The sequence below is a fragment of the Macaca fascicularis genome, chromosome 20 (genome assembly GCF_037993035.2).
Source record: "Macaca fascicularis isolate 582-1 chromosome 20, T2T-MFA8v1.1".
Lineage (NCBI taxonomy): Eukaryota > Metazoa > Chordata > Mammalia > Primates > Cercopithecidae > Macaca > Macaca fascicularis.
Window position 1 is genome coordinate 12,834,814 of NC_088394.1, and position 17,046 is coordinate 12,851,859.

The 17,046-nt window shown below is 45.9% G+C and overlaps 1 protein-coding gene across 13 annotated transcripts in view; it reads left to right on the top strand.

The window, feature by feature from the left end:
* Positions 1 to 17,046, top strand: part of SNX29 (sorting nexin 29) — a 589,214-nt gene that overhangs the window by 152,737 nt on the left and 419,431 nt on the right. The window contains exon 14 of one of the 13 annotated variants that reach the window (XM_065537183.2): positions 4,930 to 8,855. The exons of the other annotated variants lie outside the window; for them this stretch is intronic. Coding sequence (XP_065393255.2) covers positions 4,930 to 5,071 — 142 coding nt within the window. The 3' untranslated portion in view covers positions 5,072 to 8,855. Of the gene's footprint in view, positions 1 to 4,929; positions 8,856 to 17,046 lie in introns of those variants that run through there. 13 annotated transcript variants of the gene reach the window in all.

A 17,046-nucleotide genomic window follows, 5' to 3' on the forward strand; every position in this document is an offset into this window, starting at 1 on the left:
AAAGGCACTGATTATATTTTTATCACAAGAGACAAGTGGTGGGAGTTGAGAAGGTCAGGCATACTGACTTGAATTATGGGGATACTGGCTTGAATTTGAGCCCAGCCTGGGCTAGGGATGGCCTTTGGAATCAAGGGTCTGGGCCTTTTCAGTGCTGTCTCCCCAGTTCAGAACACCTGCTCCAGCGGGAAAAGCCAGTAGGCTTCATCCTGCTGCCAACTCTGGTAGTCACTGCCTGGGATTCTGGCTGAGAAGGACTGGAGTCCTGTCAGGACTCAACAGGAAAGAGTGTTGTTATTGATTAGCAATGTCTGCCATGCACATGGGAAGGGGATGTGGTGGCAAGTCTGGCGAGAATTTGCCATCCATATGCTAGCACTTCTGGTGTCTTGGAAACTGCTTGAGATAAGGTCCCCAGGCCAAGATGGCAGCATTGTACATGAGACTGAAAAAAAAAAAAAAAAGAATTTGTCACTCTTTTTTTTTTTTTTTTTTTGAGATGGAGTCTCGCTCTGTCTCCCAGGCTGGAGTGCAGTGGTGCAATCTTGGGTCACTGCAACCTCTGCTTCCCAGGTTCAAGCAATTCTCCTGCCTCAGCCTCCTGAGTAACCGGGACTACAGGCATGTGCCACCATGCCCAGCTCATTTTTGTATTTTTAGTAGAGATAGGGTTTCACCATGTTGTCCAGGCTGGTCTGGAACTCCTGACCTCAAGTAATCTGCCTGCCTTGGCCTTCTAAAGTGCTGGGATTACAGGCGTGAGCCACCACGCCCAACCTGTCACTCTTTTATGAAGCCCACATTATTATTTTCTGTTTGGTAAAAGAAACATGCTTTGAAGGAATATCTTAAATCCATGATGTAAAATAAAACGAAACTTTGCTCTTAGGCTTAGTAGAGACAAGAAATAAGACTCAGTTTTTGTTACATGTCTTTCAAAAATTAACCGTTGCTTTGTTGTGTGATTTAGGAAGCCTGTGTTTATGGATGAGAGGAGGGGAGGAGGAGAGGGGTTCTTTCATAAGAAGAAGAGTTGCTGTAGTGAACATAGTGTTATCGCTAGGCTGCTGGCAAGAGGCACCAGAGCTGCCTCTTGACTTTCTAGGTATGTAGGTCAGTAAACCTCTTTTTCTGTTCAAGAGAGTTTGAGTGGGGCTTTCTGTTTCTGACTACATGAATACAGAAGGCTTTGTCGGTCAGGCGCAGTGGCTCATGCCTGTAATCCCAACACGTTGGGAGGCTGAGGTAGGCGGATCACTGAGGTTAAGAGTTCGAGGCCAGCCTGGACAACCTGGTGAAAACTTGTCTCTACCAAAAATACAAAAATTAGCTGGGTGTGGTGGTGTGTACCTGTAATCCTAGCTACTCCAGAGGCTGAGGCAGGAGAATAGAGAATCACTTGGGCCCAGGAGGTGGAGTTGCAGTAAGCTGAGATCGGCCACTGTACTCCAGCGTGGGCGACGGAGCGAGACTCTAAAAAAAAAAAAAAGCTGGAAGGCTTTGTGCACTATCTCCTGTCTGATCATGAGTCCAGTCAGGTCCCTCTGAGATACACTTCATGGGAGCCAGTATTCCTGAATAGCATTTTTACAGATAGTTGCAGTCCGGGTTGTCGTCTATGCACTGCCTGTCTTCCCTTTTAGACTGTGTGATCCATGAGCGCAGTGACCTGCCCTTGCACCTAGTACAGTGCCTGGCATTGCTCAGTCATTGGCTAAATGAGGGACTGAAGGGACCGTGGGGCCAGTGATTGTGTCACTCGGTACGAGTGTCACTGAGAAATGTCAGTTCTTCCAGCACCTTGATGGTTTTCCTCCTGTTGGCATCTTCTCTTGGCACAAAGCAGCCAGTTAGGCTCGGCTTTAGACCTGTGGATGGTCGTTTGCCCCAAGACAGTATTTTTTAGTCATTTTCTGGGAATTAGGGCTTTCTGGAAACCTCTCAGCCATTCGTTGAAATCTTACCACATAGAGGCCAGGTGCAGTGGCCCATGCCTGTAATCCCAGTCCTTTGCGGGGGCCAAGGTGGGCAGATAGCTTGAGCCCAGGAGACCAGCCTGGGCAACATGATGAGACCCTGTCTCCACAAGAATTACAAAAATTAGCTGTGCGTGGTGGTGCACTCCTGTGGTACCAGCTACTCAGGAGACTGACGTGGGAGAATCACCTGAGCCCAGGAGATCAAGGCTGCAGTGAGCTGAGATTCTACCACTGTACTCCAGCCTGGGAGACAGAGCCTGGGAGGCAGAGAGAGACCGTCTTAAAAAAAAAAGGAAAAGGAATCTTACCACTTAGAGTCAGTAGTAGGTGACAGAAACCCACCCTAAACTGTCTATGAAAAAGTGCAGTTGATTGGCTTATGAAACTTAAACCTGTAGGAGAAGAGCTAGCTTTTTGCTGGGCTGGATCAAAGCTCTCGGGAGGTACCATGAATATCATGCAGTCTGCATGACTTTCCATGTCTCCTCTCTCTTTCCCTCGGTCTTGGCTTCATTCTTAGGTCAGTCTTCTCTTGCGGTAACAAGAGGGCACCCAGGGGCCCCAGCCTAAATCCTGTGGATTTACCACCACCAGTGGGAGGAGAAGACTTTTTTCCAGTAGCTCTGGAGAGGTCATTTCCTGGGCCAGCTGTGTTACTTTTGCTGCCCATGCCTGGGTCCCATTCCCCCTGGAGCTGGGGGTGGCTGGCTTTCACTCACCTGGACTCCATGGAGCAGGAACAAGGGGGAGGAGAGTTTGCTCAAAAGGAAAACCAGCATGTTCCTGCCATCAGATTGGGGGTGCTTGTGGTGGGTGCAGCCTGCAGATGTCCCCAATAGTGGGTTGCTTCCACAGAGGGCTCGTGACACTTGGAGTCTGTCGATTTTCCCGAGTGACACTACTGTGCTGTCACTCTTGTGCCAGCCGTCTTGTGCACCCTGTCTTGGTAGGTGAAATCTGGGCTCAGCCATTCTAAGCGGTAGCGCAAAGGTCTCTGTGCTGTGTTCTCTATTGTGTTTTTCCTTGGCTAGATATTTTGGTCTGATATAATCTGACCTTATTAGCAAACCCCTGGTCCAGCTACTTTGGCATATTTAGGCTTGATCTTAGCAGACTCAATATCTGTTTTAAATAAAAATATTTGGTAATGCCCCCTTCCGAAATGAAATTTATGGCGAATATAACCTACCTACACAAGTAATTAAAAAAATCAGTATAACACTCTACTGTAACATGGAAGAGAAATGAAAGGAAAGGAATTTATCATACAACATAGATTTCAGTACATATTGGTCAGGCGCAACTCTGCCAGAAAACGTGCTGACGCCAAGTGCTTGCACCTCCTTCTCATGCATGAGTTTTGATTTTAAGAAGGTAAGAAGATCAGAAGTCATTCTTTAGAAGGAGTCCAGAAAAAGAGCAGAGAGTGGGTGAACCACAAAGTAAACCTGGTCTGGTCAGTATATATGAAAGGCATTCCATTCTAGGTCCAGATTATAAGTAAGGTTTCTACCTACATGAATGGCCACAGGACGACTGAAGTATTACAGGAGGTAGGCTGATCTTGGTTGAGTGCTACTGCCCTGGCCTTTCAGGACAGTTAGTATCCTCGGCTCCGTGCTGTAAATGCTGGTAGTGCCAACAGAAAGGGGTCCCGATCCAGATCCCAAGAGAGGGTTGTTGGATCTTGTGCAAGAAAGGATTCAGGGCAAGCCCTTAAAGTGAAAACAGGTTTATTAGAGAAAGTAAAGAAGCAAAAGAATGGCTACTGCATAGACAGAGCAGCAGCGTGGGCCGGCAGACTTCGAGTACTTATGGTTATTTCTTGATTATATGCTAAACAAGAGGCAGATTATTAATGAGTTTTCCAGGAAAGGGGCAGGATTTCCTGGAACTGATGATTCCTCCTCCTTTTAGACCATGCAGGGTAACTTATGAACATTGCCGTGGCATTTGTAAACTGTCATGGTGCTGGTGGGAGTGTCCTTAGCATGTTTATGCATTCTAATTAGCACACAGTGAGCAGTGAAGATGACCAGAGGTCACTTTCATCACCATCTTGGTTTTGCTGGGTTTTGGCCGCCTTTCTTACGGCATCCTGTTTTATCGTCAGGGTCTTTGTGACCCATATCTAATGATAGCAGTCCTCCTGACCTCCCATCTCATCTGTGACTAGGAATGCCTCACTTCCTGGGAATGCCGCTCAGTGTCTGAGCCTCATTTTAACCAGCTCCTATTCCAGATGGAGCTGTTATGGTTCAAACGCCTCCGACAGTAGCACCCATCATCCTTGTGATGACCCATACTGTCCCCATGGCCCCCAGTGAGAATCTCTCTTTTAGCTCTTTCCCCAGTGTCCTCTTTTTCAAGACCATTTACAAATGTATCGGAATTTTGTGTGCAAGGTCCCTTTCGGTTGCCCCGATCTTTTTGAGTCCTTGTCCAGAGACTGGCTCCAGTCTACACTGAACTCCAGTCTACACCTGCTGCGTATGTGACCTACTCTGGCTCTCCCGTCTCTCGCTTCTCCTTGGGTGTGAACTCGCTTCCCCAAGGTTGCTGGCTCTTTCCCTTGGCTGAGTCTCATGAGCTGAGTGAGTTGTGCCCTTCATCATTGTTAAGCACATGCTTATCAGCAGCTGGCTGGTCTCATGATGTACCCTGGAGCAGCTAGGGAGCCTTGAGTGCATAGGGTGGGTGGGGCTGGTGTTCGGGTCAGGGGTGAGTGCAAGACACACATGTCAGTCAAGAGAGAAGATGGCTTAGGAGGAGCTGTTTTCCTGCAGTTTGATGCTACTGATGCAGTTTAGTCACAGATGAACGATTGATTTTGTTTGTTTGTTTGTTTTTGAGATGGAGTTTCGCTCTTGTTGCCCAGGATGGAGTGCAGTGGTGCAATCTCAGATCACACAACTGGGAGCCTATCCAAGATTTTTTTTTTTTTTTTCAGGGTCTCGCTGCTGTCACCCAGGCTGGAGTGCAATGGTGCACTCATGGCTCACAGCAACCTTTGCCTCCCGGGTTCAAGCAATTCTCCTGTCTCAGCCTCCCAAGTAGCTAGGATTACAGGCACCCACCACCACACCGGTTAATTTTTTTGTATTTTTAGTAGAGACGGGGTTTCAGCATGTTGGCAAGTTGATCTCAAACTCCTGACCTCAGGTGATCCACCTGCCTCAGCCTCCCAAAGTGCTGGGATTACAGGCATGAGCCAACGCTCCTGGCCGATATTGTTTATTTGTTGATTCACTCATCAAACATTTACTGTTCTGTGTGAAGCTTAGTGAATCAGAGAGAAACACAATACAGCTGATTCTGTCCTGTGGGTGCTAGAAATTGAAGGGAAGGATATGCAAGCAAAGATTTTTTTTTTTTTGAGGCAGAATTTTGCTCTTGTTGCCCAGGCTGGAGTCCAGTGGCACGATCTCGGCTCACTGCAACCTCCACCTCGAGGTTCAAGTGATTCTACTGCCTCAACCTCCCAAGTACCTGGGATTACAGGCATACGCCACCACCACACCCGGCTAATTTTTGTATTTTTAGTAGAGGCGGGGTTTCTCCATGTTTGTTAGGCTGGTCTCGAACTCCCGACCTCTGGTGATCCGTCCACCTCAGCCTCCCAAAGTGCTGGGATTGCAGGCGTGAGCCACTGCGCCTGGCCGCAAGCAAAGATTTTAACCTTCAGGCTGACAGCTCCAGAAGTTCCATTTTCGTGGGGCCACTCTTAGCAGAAAGTGTCCTGTGGGGCAGGTGTGGATTTGAGTCCTGCTGCTCAGGGCTAGGGCAAGGGTGAAACAAGTGAGGCACCTCTGCTACCCAATTTAAGGCAGTGCTTGTCCTTAGGGTCATGCAGGGGCTTCCACCACTCCTAGATGTGTGATCTGAGATGGCCATTTTACCCCTCATGCTCCCTATCTAGAAAACCACGGTGGTAATACACCCTCCCTTAGAAAGACCAAGAGGTAATGCATGTCAAGTGCTAAGCACATTGAGTACCCTGTGTGAGTACTGAGTAAAAGACAGCCATGGTGATTACTGTTGGTTTCATGGAAGTAAATTATGCCTCCATTTCAAGTCTGCAAAAAGTCATTTTCTGGAGTTAATCTACCCTGCCATTGCTCAGATGTAACTAACTTCCTAATAAAGAATTCTCTGGGTTGAAGAGCTAAATCTGTTGCTTAAACTTTGCTGAACATCATAGTCACCTGGGGAGCTTTTAAAATGGTTATGTCCAGGCTGCCCTCCAGACCAATTAAATCAGAATCTCTGGAGCTGAGGCCCAGATGCTCACGTAATTCCAGTGTGCAGCCAAGGTTGACAACTGGTGGCCTAGAGCAGAGTTTCTCAAACTTTAATGTACCCACCAAGCACCTGGGGCTCGGGTTCGTCTTTAAATTCTCATCGAGCAGGTCTGGAGTGGGGCCTGCTATCATGGAGGTCTAATAAGCTCCCAGGTGATGCTGATGCTGCTGGTTCCTAGACCACACTTTTTAAGTAGCAAGGACTTAGAATGCTAGCAATGATCTGAACGGGTAAGCTCATTGAAAGCCTTAGAAAGACTGATTTTTAGCTCAGAACCAAGCTGGGAGCTAATTTTTTGTTGCTTGGCTGGTTTGAAAAATATAAAGAATACTATGACCCAATGCAACAATTAGTACTACTAACATTTGTCATTTTTGTTTTAGTTTTTGTTTTTAAGTAAACCATAAACAACATGTACGTTTGTGCTACGATTTGAAGGTCATCCCTCTAAAACTCATGTTGAAACTTAATTACCAAGCAACAGTATAAAAAGGTGGTGACCTGAGAGGTGATTAGACCATGAGCGCTCCACCCCCATGGAGGGGAGGTGGGATTCGTGCTGTTATAAAAGGGCCAGTTTGGCTCCTTTCTCCCTTTCTGCCTTCTGACACTTGATAACGCAGCAGAGGTCCTCGCCAGATGCCAGCCCCCTGATCTTAACTTCCCAGCTTCCAGAACTGTGAGAAAAGAAATTTCTGTTCCTTATAAATTACCCAGCCTCAGGTATTTGGTTATAGCAGCACAAAACAGACTGAGCTTGCTTTGTGGGTATTTCTTTATTTTTTTGAGATGGAGTCTTGCTTTGTCACCTAAGCTGGAGTGCAGTGGTGCAGTCTCTGCTCACTGCAAGCTCTGCTTCCCGGGTTCACACTGTTCTCCTGCCTCAGCCTTCCGAGTAGCTGGGACTACAGGCGCCTGCCACCACACCTGGCTAAGTTTTTGTAGTTTTAGTAGAGACGGAGTTTCACCATGTTAGCCAGGATGGTCTCGATGTCCTGACCTAGTGATCCGCCCACCTCAGCCTCCCAAAGTGCTGGGATTACAAGCGTGAGCCACTGCGCCCGGCTGCTTTGTGGGTTTTTAAGGATCTGCCTGTGAGCTTGCAACATGCACCTGTTGTTCTGCAACTGGCTTTGCTCACTCAATGTGAAGCTGAATGCTTTCAGATTAAGATGTCCACAAGAGGGATTCTTCCACGGAATTCTGCCATACTTGAGATTTCTTTAGGGAACTCTTATTTTCCTACTTAAAAAAAAAAAAATTACCTTTAAATTGTGAAAGCAGAGTAACAACTCAAAATGGGGAAAGGAGTCCCAAATCCCATGACCCTAGCGTGATAATTATTTCCATTCTTAGTCCACTTAAGTACATTTTTACAGTTATTCCACTGTTTGTTGTATACATGCTATTTACATTCTGTTTATTTTATTCTGTTTCTATGTAGATGTCAAACTATGTTTAAATGCAAGATTTTTTTCCCTGCTCATAAATGTAATATGTACGTTCACATCCTTAAGGTTTTCCCCTTAGGTTAGGGTATTTCCCCCCCTGCACATAAAAGTAATTTGCAAGTTAGAATTCTTAAGTCCGGGAATACCAGAAAAGTTTGAAGAGGAAAATCACCTAAACACAATTACCATCAATGAATTTATTATTTGTGGGGCATTTTATTCCAGCTTATTTTTATGCATATATGTATTTTATATAATTCAGATCATTCTGAATCTATAAATTGAGGGTCTGCTTTGAAAATTTTTTTATTATAATACAATAAACAACAGACATTGTCTCTTGTTATTCAATTACATGGATATCACTTTTGATAGCTTTGTGGAGTTGTGTTTGGATATGTCCTTGTTTCTGACATCATTTTTCTTAACCGTTTTTTTCCCTTGTAGGATTAGTATTTCTATGAACGTGTATTTTTATAAACCTATTCCACCTTTTAAAAAGCATTTCCTTCAGCTAGATTCCAAAAAGTGAAATTCCCATGTTAGAAGGCAAGCATGTTTGTGAAGGCTCTTGATCTTGTATTACTGAAATCCTTTCCAAGAAAGCGGCCTCTCTTTTACTCCACAGCAGTGTGTGAGAGAGCCTGACCCGGCTGTGATTTTTAACGGCTGTGTGGCATTCCTTAGGGTACTTGGTGGTTTGCACCTCGGTTTGCATTGCAGCTGCTTCTAGTCTGACATTATAGATGAAGGCTGCAGTGAATATCTCAGCATCTGTGTGTATTTCTCTGTCAGTTTCTTTCCTTAATGTGTATTTCCAGAAGTGAGATCTCATGGCAAAATATGCTTTTTTTTTTTTTTTTTTTTTTTTTTTTTTTGAGATAGAATCTTGCCCTCTTGCTCAGGCTAGAGTGCAGTGGCACAATCTCAGCTCACTGCAAGCTCCACCTTCCAGGTTCAAGCTATTCTCCCGCCTCAGCCTCCCGAGTAGCTGGGATTATAGGCACACACCATCACGCCCAGCAAATTTTTGTATTTTTAATAGAGACAGGGTTTTGCCATGTTGGCTGGGATGGTCTCGAACTCCTGACCTCAAGTGATCCACCTGCCTTGGCCTCCCAAAGTGCTGAGATTACAGGTGTGAGCCACTGCACCCGGCCGAGAGATGTGAATGTTTTCATGGCCCAAGTTCTTGGCTGCAGGCTGAGGCAGAAGGACCTGCTCATCAGAACTTGAGTTAGTTCTACCACCATTCATCACTGCTTGGCTCCTGCTTCTGAGGCTGTGGAAGGTGAAGGTATCCTTGGCATGAATGATTTCCCAGCTGGTTTTTCTTCTGGGAGTAATGATGTGGGACTCCCAGAGGTAGGAGAATGGAAATGCCGAATGCATTAATGTTGAAATTTAAAATAATGGAAGCACCTTCTCAAACATGACCAACAGTGGAAAGCCATATAAATTTCTTCATGAGCCTTTCAGAATTTTGTAACCGGTATAGGTTTCCTAGATAGTTTTTTAAACTATGAAAATGGTAGATGCAGCATAATGGGAGAGGAACAGAAGCTTGGTGACATCTCAGAGCAATCACACGTACAAGGGAGAAAGCCATGTGCTTGTTTATTTTCTCTAATGCTTCTAGAATCCAATCAAAGACTCAGGTTTTGTTGACGAACTCAACTTTTTAAGGAGCAAGCAGCAAGGTATATTTGCATGAACATCTGCGTTTTGAAGCGCGTGCCCGCGTTGAATGGTTGAGCGTCAGAGTCATTAGTGCCCGATGCCAGATGTTCCCTGAAAAATCTGCACCAAACACGGACTTGGGCAGTTCATCAAGATGTGAAAAACGTGCAGCTGTTAAGGGAAAAGGGAGAAGGTTGTGTCTGAAATGTCGCTCCAGCCCATTGCTTTCCCCCATCAAAGGACAGAAGCAGGAAGAGATAAAAAAAATTCCCCAAATCCATAAATATGATAGAACTCTTATGAAAAGGTTACAGTAATTATTCATTGGGGAGGGAAATGCTTTTCCCGTTCATTAATGCTTCATTTCTTGTCTTTTCTAATGAGAAGTAGGTACAGATATCTAGAGAGAAAGAAAAATAGCAGAATGGTTTTGAGGGATACCAAAAGAGCCCAGGAAAGGGGAACAATGGGAAGAGAGGCGTGGCCGCTAGGTAATGCTGGTGTTTGAGTTACTTCCGAGAAATGGTTGGAATGAAACAGCTGGATGTAGCCGATCTAAGGAGCTGGAGCCCATGACTCAGTTTAACCCCCTTGACTTTCCTTCTTTGCCTCCGGAGAGGCAGAATTTGCAGCCTGATGATTCGCAGAAGTAATTTTTCAAATCTTGCCTTTCCGGTACGGTTCACAAGGTGGCAATTTCCATGTCACTGAACATGAAGCCTGGGTCTTAAATATAGCCAGCATGTGAATGCCCTGCAGGCGGTGACAGTGGCAATGTGACATCACTGCCAAGCAACTACTTGTTATTTTGGAGCCTGGGAGGGGAGCAACAGGAAGCTCGGCAGAGGGGAGATATTCTTGGCAGCAGCGGCGATGCGGTTTAAAGAGAGACAACTGTCAAGGCTAGTGACTGTGGAAGTTTGCAAAGTTGATTGGTTCACTGAGCAAACCAGAGTTCGCCAAATTCGTGCTGGTGCCAAACATAGCTAAAGCGAAGATGTGTGAGACTCGTACCTGCTGCTGCTCAGCTCCAGCCACCAAATAGCCATCACGAAAACGTTTTATTTTAAGCAGAAAACCTTTCCTTCAAATGCATTCTTACTTGGAGGCTCTCTGAGACCCAAGAGAGCTCCCTGAGAGCTGAGCCACACAGGTTAAAGTGGAGAGGTGAGGTCTTGGAATGCCACCCACCGAGCTACAAAATGCGCTTTGTTATCCGTGCTGAAAAGGCCACTTAAAAATGGCAGCCTAGCGTGGAATAGGCTTGCCTTTGAGCACATTCCCTCTTGTTTCTGGTAATGTGAGCTAAGGAGCTGTTAGGGCTGAACTAAATTCACAGATGGTCTCTGCCTCTCTTTCTGTATCTGGCGAGGCTCTTTCCCAAGTTTGTTAGGGAGTGACGTTAGCTGCATCTTAGCAGATCTTGTTTTTCTTGTTTTTCACTCATTTGTCCCTCAGATTTTCTTGTCCAATCTCTCCCTCCCCTGCATGATCAGTCCCCCTTATTTTGCTTAACTTTTTCTTATTTCCGTAGCATTTCTTGTTTTCTAATACATCACTTCTTACATTCATGATTTATCATTGCCTTTTGGTCTTAAGTTTTAAGTCTCATGAGGGCAGGAGCCTTTGTCTTGTTTTATTTTATTTTAATTTCTTTGAGGTGGAATCTTGCTCTTGTTGCCCAGGCTGGAGTACAATGGCACAATCTCAGCTCACTGCAACCTCCACCTCCCAGGTTCAAGTGATTCTCCTGCCTCAACCTCCTGAGTAGCTGGGATTACAGGCATGTAGTGCCACGCCTGGCTAATATTTTTGTATTTTCAGTAGAGACAGGGTTTCTCTATGTTTGTCAGGCTGGTCTTGAACTCCCGACCTCAGGTGATCCACCCGCCTTGGCCTCCCAAAGTGCTGGGATTACAGCACACCACACCCGGGAGCCACCACACCCGGCCTGCCTTTGTCTCATTAGTTCACCGGTAGATCTATTCCCAGGAGCCTGGACAATGCCTGGCACATAATAGAGCTCAGCGGGTGTTTGTTGAATGAACAAATGAGCATTTGTCAATTACTTCTGTGGTGGTGTTCTGCTGTGTTTGGCTTATGTTTCCAAGGTGATTGCATTTCATGGTCTAAAGTGACTGCTGGGGCCCCAGCTATGACATCTGTGTTCTTGGCAGCAGGAAGGGTGAGGCAGGGGAAGGGAAGAAAGTGCGTGCCAACTTCTTGTACAGAGGGTACCACAAGTCACTCAGACACTTTCTCTTACTTCTCAATGGCCTGAACTTACTCTGCTAGGGATGCTGAGAAATCTGATTTCTGTTTTTTAGTGGAGCACACTGTCACTGTAAATAAAACAGAAGACAAGTAGTGGTCTGTGTTTAGTGCCTGGTACATAGTAATCTCTCCTGAGGAAAATTCACTTGTTTTGTTACCTGGGTGATGAGGGAGTATATACTCTGTTCTATAGTCGTCAGTAGATCAGATTGTCCCTATAGTGATTAACAAATGACCTTGTGATTCACAAAGACCTTGACTCTAAAAGCTGCAGTAACCACTTGCTAGCATTGTGACTTTGGACAAGTTATTGTACCTCTATGAGCCTCCGTGTTTAAAAATCATGAAAACGGGAAAACTAATAGAACCTACCTCATGGGTATTGGTGAGGATTGAATGATATAATGCAGGTAAAGAAGTGTGGGCTGATATCGGAGACACAGGAAGCTAATAAATGAAGGCAGTTCTATATCATCCTACGATACTTACCAGCCTCAGTCAAGTATGGTTTGTAGGTGCTCAGGACCCACGGATCACAGGGACGTCCTTCCAGAAGCTCACAGAGTACCCTCCAGTTAGAACAGTTTGTGCCAAGGGCGAGAGGCATGAAGGAAGATGCTGTGTCAAAGAAGCTTCAGGTTGCTCCCTGTGGCTGTATCCTGGAATCGTGGAGTCCAGAGTACATCTGGGGAATGACTGAGGGTGGGGTTTCTGCAAGGGTGGCCTGGGAGCAGATTCCCAAGGTCCCAGCGAGGAGTTTGGCCTTGGTTCTGTGGATAGTGGGCAACTATTGAAGGCCTTTAAGGAGGGGGAGTAATTGATCAGATCTGTTCGAGGGACAGAGCAATAATCCCCTCCTGGGCATTGTAGAGAAGTAGACAGGAGGAGGCCAGTGTCAGAGGGGCTGGAAGTTCTTTGAGGTATTCAGGCAAGAGATAATGATGGTCAGATCTAAAGCAGGATGAATGATTCTAGAGAGAGACTGGGTAGATCAACCGTGGTAAGTATGACTCCAGTTGTTTGGTTCTTGGATTAGAGTCTTATCTTCCCAGGAGATTTTGCTACTGGGGGTTAAGGATGGATAACCAAGATGTGAATGAATTATTTGCCTAGCTCCTCAAGGTACAAGGCCAGAGCTAACCCAGGCCTTCACCAGCACTGGCGTCTTCCCTGAGGCTGTGCAGCCTTTGTTAACCTGAGTCATTGAGGAGCAGATCTTTTGAAGAGTGAGTCCACATCACAGCTTTAACACCCTGAGCCCTGTGGCAGGTAATTGTGACCAGGAACAGCAGCCTATGAGCTAATTTTTGTCCAGTGATCACATCTTGAGATAGCGTGTGTGAGCTGCGTCCCTTTGTAATTGCCACGGTCACAGTGTTGGGAGGCCCCAAGCCCCTGAGGAGGAGGTTGTCTTAGGGTCACCAGCAGGGTCACAGCCTGTGATTTGGGTTCATTTGTGCAGATTGGGGCTAATTTGTTTTGGCTCTTTTATCTGAATTGGAAATTTCTCAGACAGGCAAGAGATACGGTCGTTTAACAGACAGAAGTGCTCTGATGGAGGAGAGTGTGAGGCTGGATAGGACCTGTGTTTTCCTCCCAAGTTCATGGCTGATGGGGATGTGACCTTGGCTTTCAGAGGACCTCACCGAGCAAAGATACCTTTCCCCTGTCTGCTATATGGCCACAGATTCAAAATGCTAATATGTTTGTTTCTGCTTTTTATTTAAAAATTTTAAATTATGTAATTTTTCAAACATGAACAGAAATAGATGGAATAGTATAACAACCCCTGTGTACCCATCCCCCCAGTCTTCGCAGTAACTCACTTGTTACTACTCTTGCTTTGCTGAGCCTGTTATACTCCCTGCTTTGTTTTTTGCTTAACAATTCACAGCAAGTCCTAGATGTTACATCAGCTATAAATACTTGCTTATATATGAATCTCTTACAGTAAGACAAAAAAACCCCACGTGCAACACTATTACACAATAAAATTAGCAACAGTCTCTTAGTATCTAATTTCTGTGTTCAAAGTTCCTTGATGGTCATTTACAGTGGCTTTGTTTGAGTGGGTTCTGGTTTAACTTTCTAAGTGTTAAGTCAACTCATGCCATTCTTATGCATACAATGCTCCATTGTACTCAGAAAAAAGAATATCCCCCCTCCTTTCCTGGCCTGCATGCTCTGCGTGATCTGACGGGGCCTGCCTGCTTCCTGGTAAGCGTCTTTGCTGTTTCCTCTGCCCGGGACTCGTACTGCACAGGTCTTCAGATCTTTGCAGGAAGGTTTCTTCTCAGTATCTCTGAAGAGAGGGTGGTCTTCCACCTCAGTCATTCCACCTCCTCATTATAGTTTTACATTTTCTCAGACAACCTACTCTTCTACATGTATTTGTGTGTGTGTGTGTGTGTGTGTGTGTGTGTGTGTGTGTGTGTGTTTGAGATGGAGCCTCATTCTGACACCCAGGCTGGAGTGCAGCGGCGTGATCTCGGCTCACTGCAACCTCCTCCTACTGGGTTCAAGCGATTCTCCTGCCACAGCCTCCCGTGTAGCTGGGATTACAGGTGCCCATCACTGTGCCTGGCTACTTTTTGTATTTTTAGTAGAGATGAATTTTCGCCATGTTGGCCAGGCTAGTCTGAAACTCCTGACCTCAGATGATCCTGAGGCCAAGGCAGGCAGATAGCTTGAGCTTAGGAGTTTGAGACCAGCCTGGGCAATGTGGTGAAACCCCATGTCTACAAAAAATACAAAGAAATTTAACTAGGTGTGGTGGTATGCGCCTGTAGTCCCAGCTACTCTGGAGGCTCAGGTGGGAGAATTGCTTAGGCTGGGGAGGTGAAGGTTGCAGTAAGCTGAGACTGTGCCACTGCACTCCAGCCTGGGCAACAAAGCAAGACCCTGTCTTTAAAAAAATGCACATAATAATACACACGAAAAGATTCATGTCGTAGAATCTTTGGTTTCTGTGATACTTTTCTGTTAAGAGGTGGTACCAAGCCCATGTTGGAGTTATTACCTCCCACATCCAGACCAGGTAACTGGTTTACAGATTGGGAAGATGGGACACCTGCAGATGGTCATTTCAAGGTTTGGCATTGGATGGGCATGTGGGGAGCAGCAGACAGTGTGGTTTCATGGAGACTGCCCTGGGCTTTGCATTGGGGTCTTTGGAAACCGTGCCCTGTCTTAGCTCTGTAACCTGGAACGTGTCGCTTTCCTTCTCTGAACCCTAGATTCACCCATCAAATGGGGCAAACCACCATCTTCAAACTGGTGAGAGACACGGTGTTTCTGAGGCTTTTTCCATTTTCCTGCAGAAAAAAACTGACCTGTACTAGTAGCAACCAGTCGGGCTGAGAGATGAACGCAGCACGTATACCACAGTCCCTGGAACAGATGCCACTAATTCATTATTGACAAAACGTTAATAGACATCTAAGTTTTTACATTTTCCAGATGTTTTCTGAACACCCAGAATTCTGTCTCACATAGATCATCTAAGTTAATCCTTGTGGTGACCAGTGAGCAAGGTCCTTTTGTGTTCTCAGTTCACAAGAGGGTGACAGGCTAAGCACCTTGCTCAGGGCCCCATGCACAGTGGCAGGGCTGGAATTCGAATGCAGACTCTGCTAGAAAGTCCCCTGCCATCCACCCTCCATGGTCATTAGGGTGGTTTTTATACTTGGTGATTGTCAGAGTGTCTCTGTAGTCATGTCTATTACTATAGCTCTCTTTTGTGCCCCAGCCTTGGCTGTTTTTAGTCAAGGATAATAATCATTTAAAAAGAGTTGGGCACTGTGGCTCATGCCTGTAATCCCAGTGCTTTGGGAGGCCAAAGCAGGAAGATCGCTTGAGCCCAGGAGTTCGAGGTTGCAGTGAGCTGTGATTGTGCCACTGCACTCCAGCTTGGGCAACAGAGCAAGACCCTGTCTGAATGAATGAATGGCACATCCTTTATTTTTAGCTGTAGGGAGGGTCATAACATTTTCCAAAATATCATCTAATTCAGAGCCTTCCATGTTGGTACCCACTCCGGATCTCTTGGCCGGTCTTGTGTACAGTCTGGAGGCCCCTGGGGAGAACCCCCCCATGTTTTGTCTTTCTCTCATGCTCCCCCTGAATCTTTGTCTCAGGGGTAAAAAAAAAAAAAAAAAAAAGAGTCTGGCTCTGTCGCCCAGGCTGGAGTGCAGTGGTACAACTTCAGCTCACTGCAGCCTCCGCTTACTGGGTTCAAGCGATTCTCCTGCCTCAGCCTCCCAAGTAGCTGGGATTATAGGCGTGCACCACCACACCTGGCTAATTTTTTGTTTTTTGGTAGAGATGGGGTTTCAGCATGTTGGCCAGGCTGGTCTCGAACTCTTGGCCTCAAGTGATCCATCTGTCTCAGCCTCCCAAAGTGCTGAGATTACAGGCGCGAGCCACAGTGCACAGCCAGTCTCCCTGATCTTTATGGTGAGCCTTTTGAATGCAGCTTTTTCCAGAAAGTTTTATGTAGCAAGGTGGTATGACAGGAAGACAAATTGTTGAGGTTTCAATTGAAGAAAAACAGAAGGCAATTTGTCTGATGTGTTCCAGTTCTGTTCTTCTACCTTTTCAAGTTTGAATTATGGAGACGGTTTCCTCCGGCTTTGAAGGTTAAACTGCTGGGAGGTATTTTATTGGGGAATGTTCTATTAAAGCATTAAGAACAATTAGATGTAAAGTCCTCTTTTATTTTTATGGAGTTTGACATACAAATAATTAGATGTTTGGGTTTTCCCTCTCTCCTTACCTTCCTTCTCTTTCCTCCTCCCTCCTCCCCCCGCCCCACCTCTTTCTTCCCTTTCTTCCTTAAGGGAATTCTAAAAGCCCTGGAATGAAGTGCATTTTGGGAAGAATTTGGCAGTAGTCTTTCTGTAATTGCCCACGGAAGGAGAAAAAACATATTTACCTACTTTTAGAGGTGAAAACTGCTCCTCCAGGCTTGAGGGCTTTGCTAGGGCAGGCTGTCCCCACTTCTGAGACCCCCACAGTGGGAACTGGCTGACCTGTCCCCTCTGACACCCCTGAGGTGGAAGCAGGCTGTTTTTTTTTTTTTTTTGGAGATTCTGGCAGGCTTTTCTACCTGTCACAGCACTGACTGTGGTTCCTAATTACATACGTGTGTGTCTGATTAGGGTCTGTTGCTCCTATTAGACTCAGAATCCCATGAGAAAGGGTGTTTTGGCATTTCCCCCATCTCCAACTCTTCATCCTCAGGCCTGAAGTCCATGTCTCACCCACAGCAGGTGACCGGCAGGTGCCTTAGTCCATCCGGGCTACTATAACAAAACAGTACCAGAAACTAGGTGGCTTATAAACAACAAATAGATCTCATG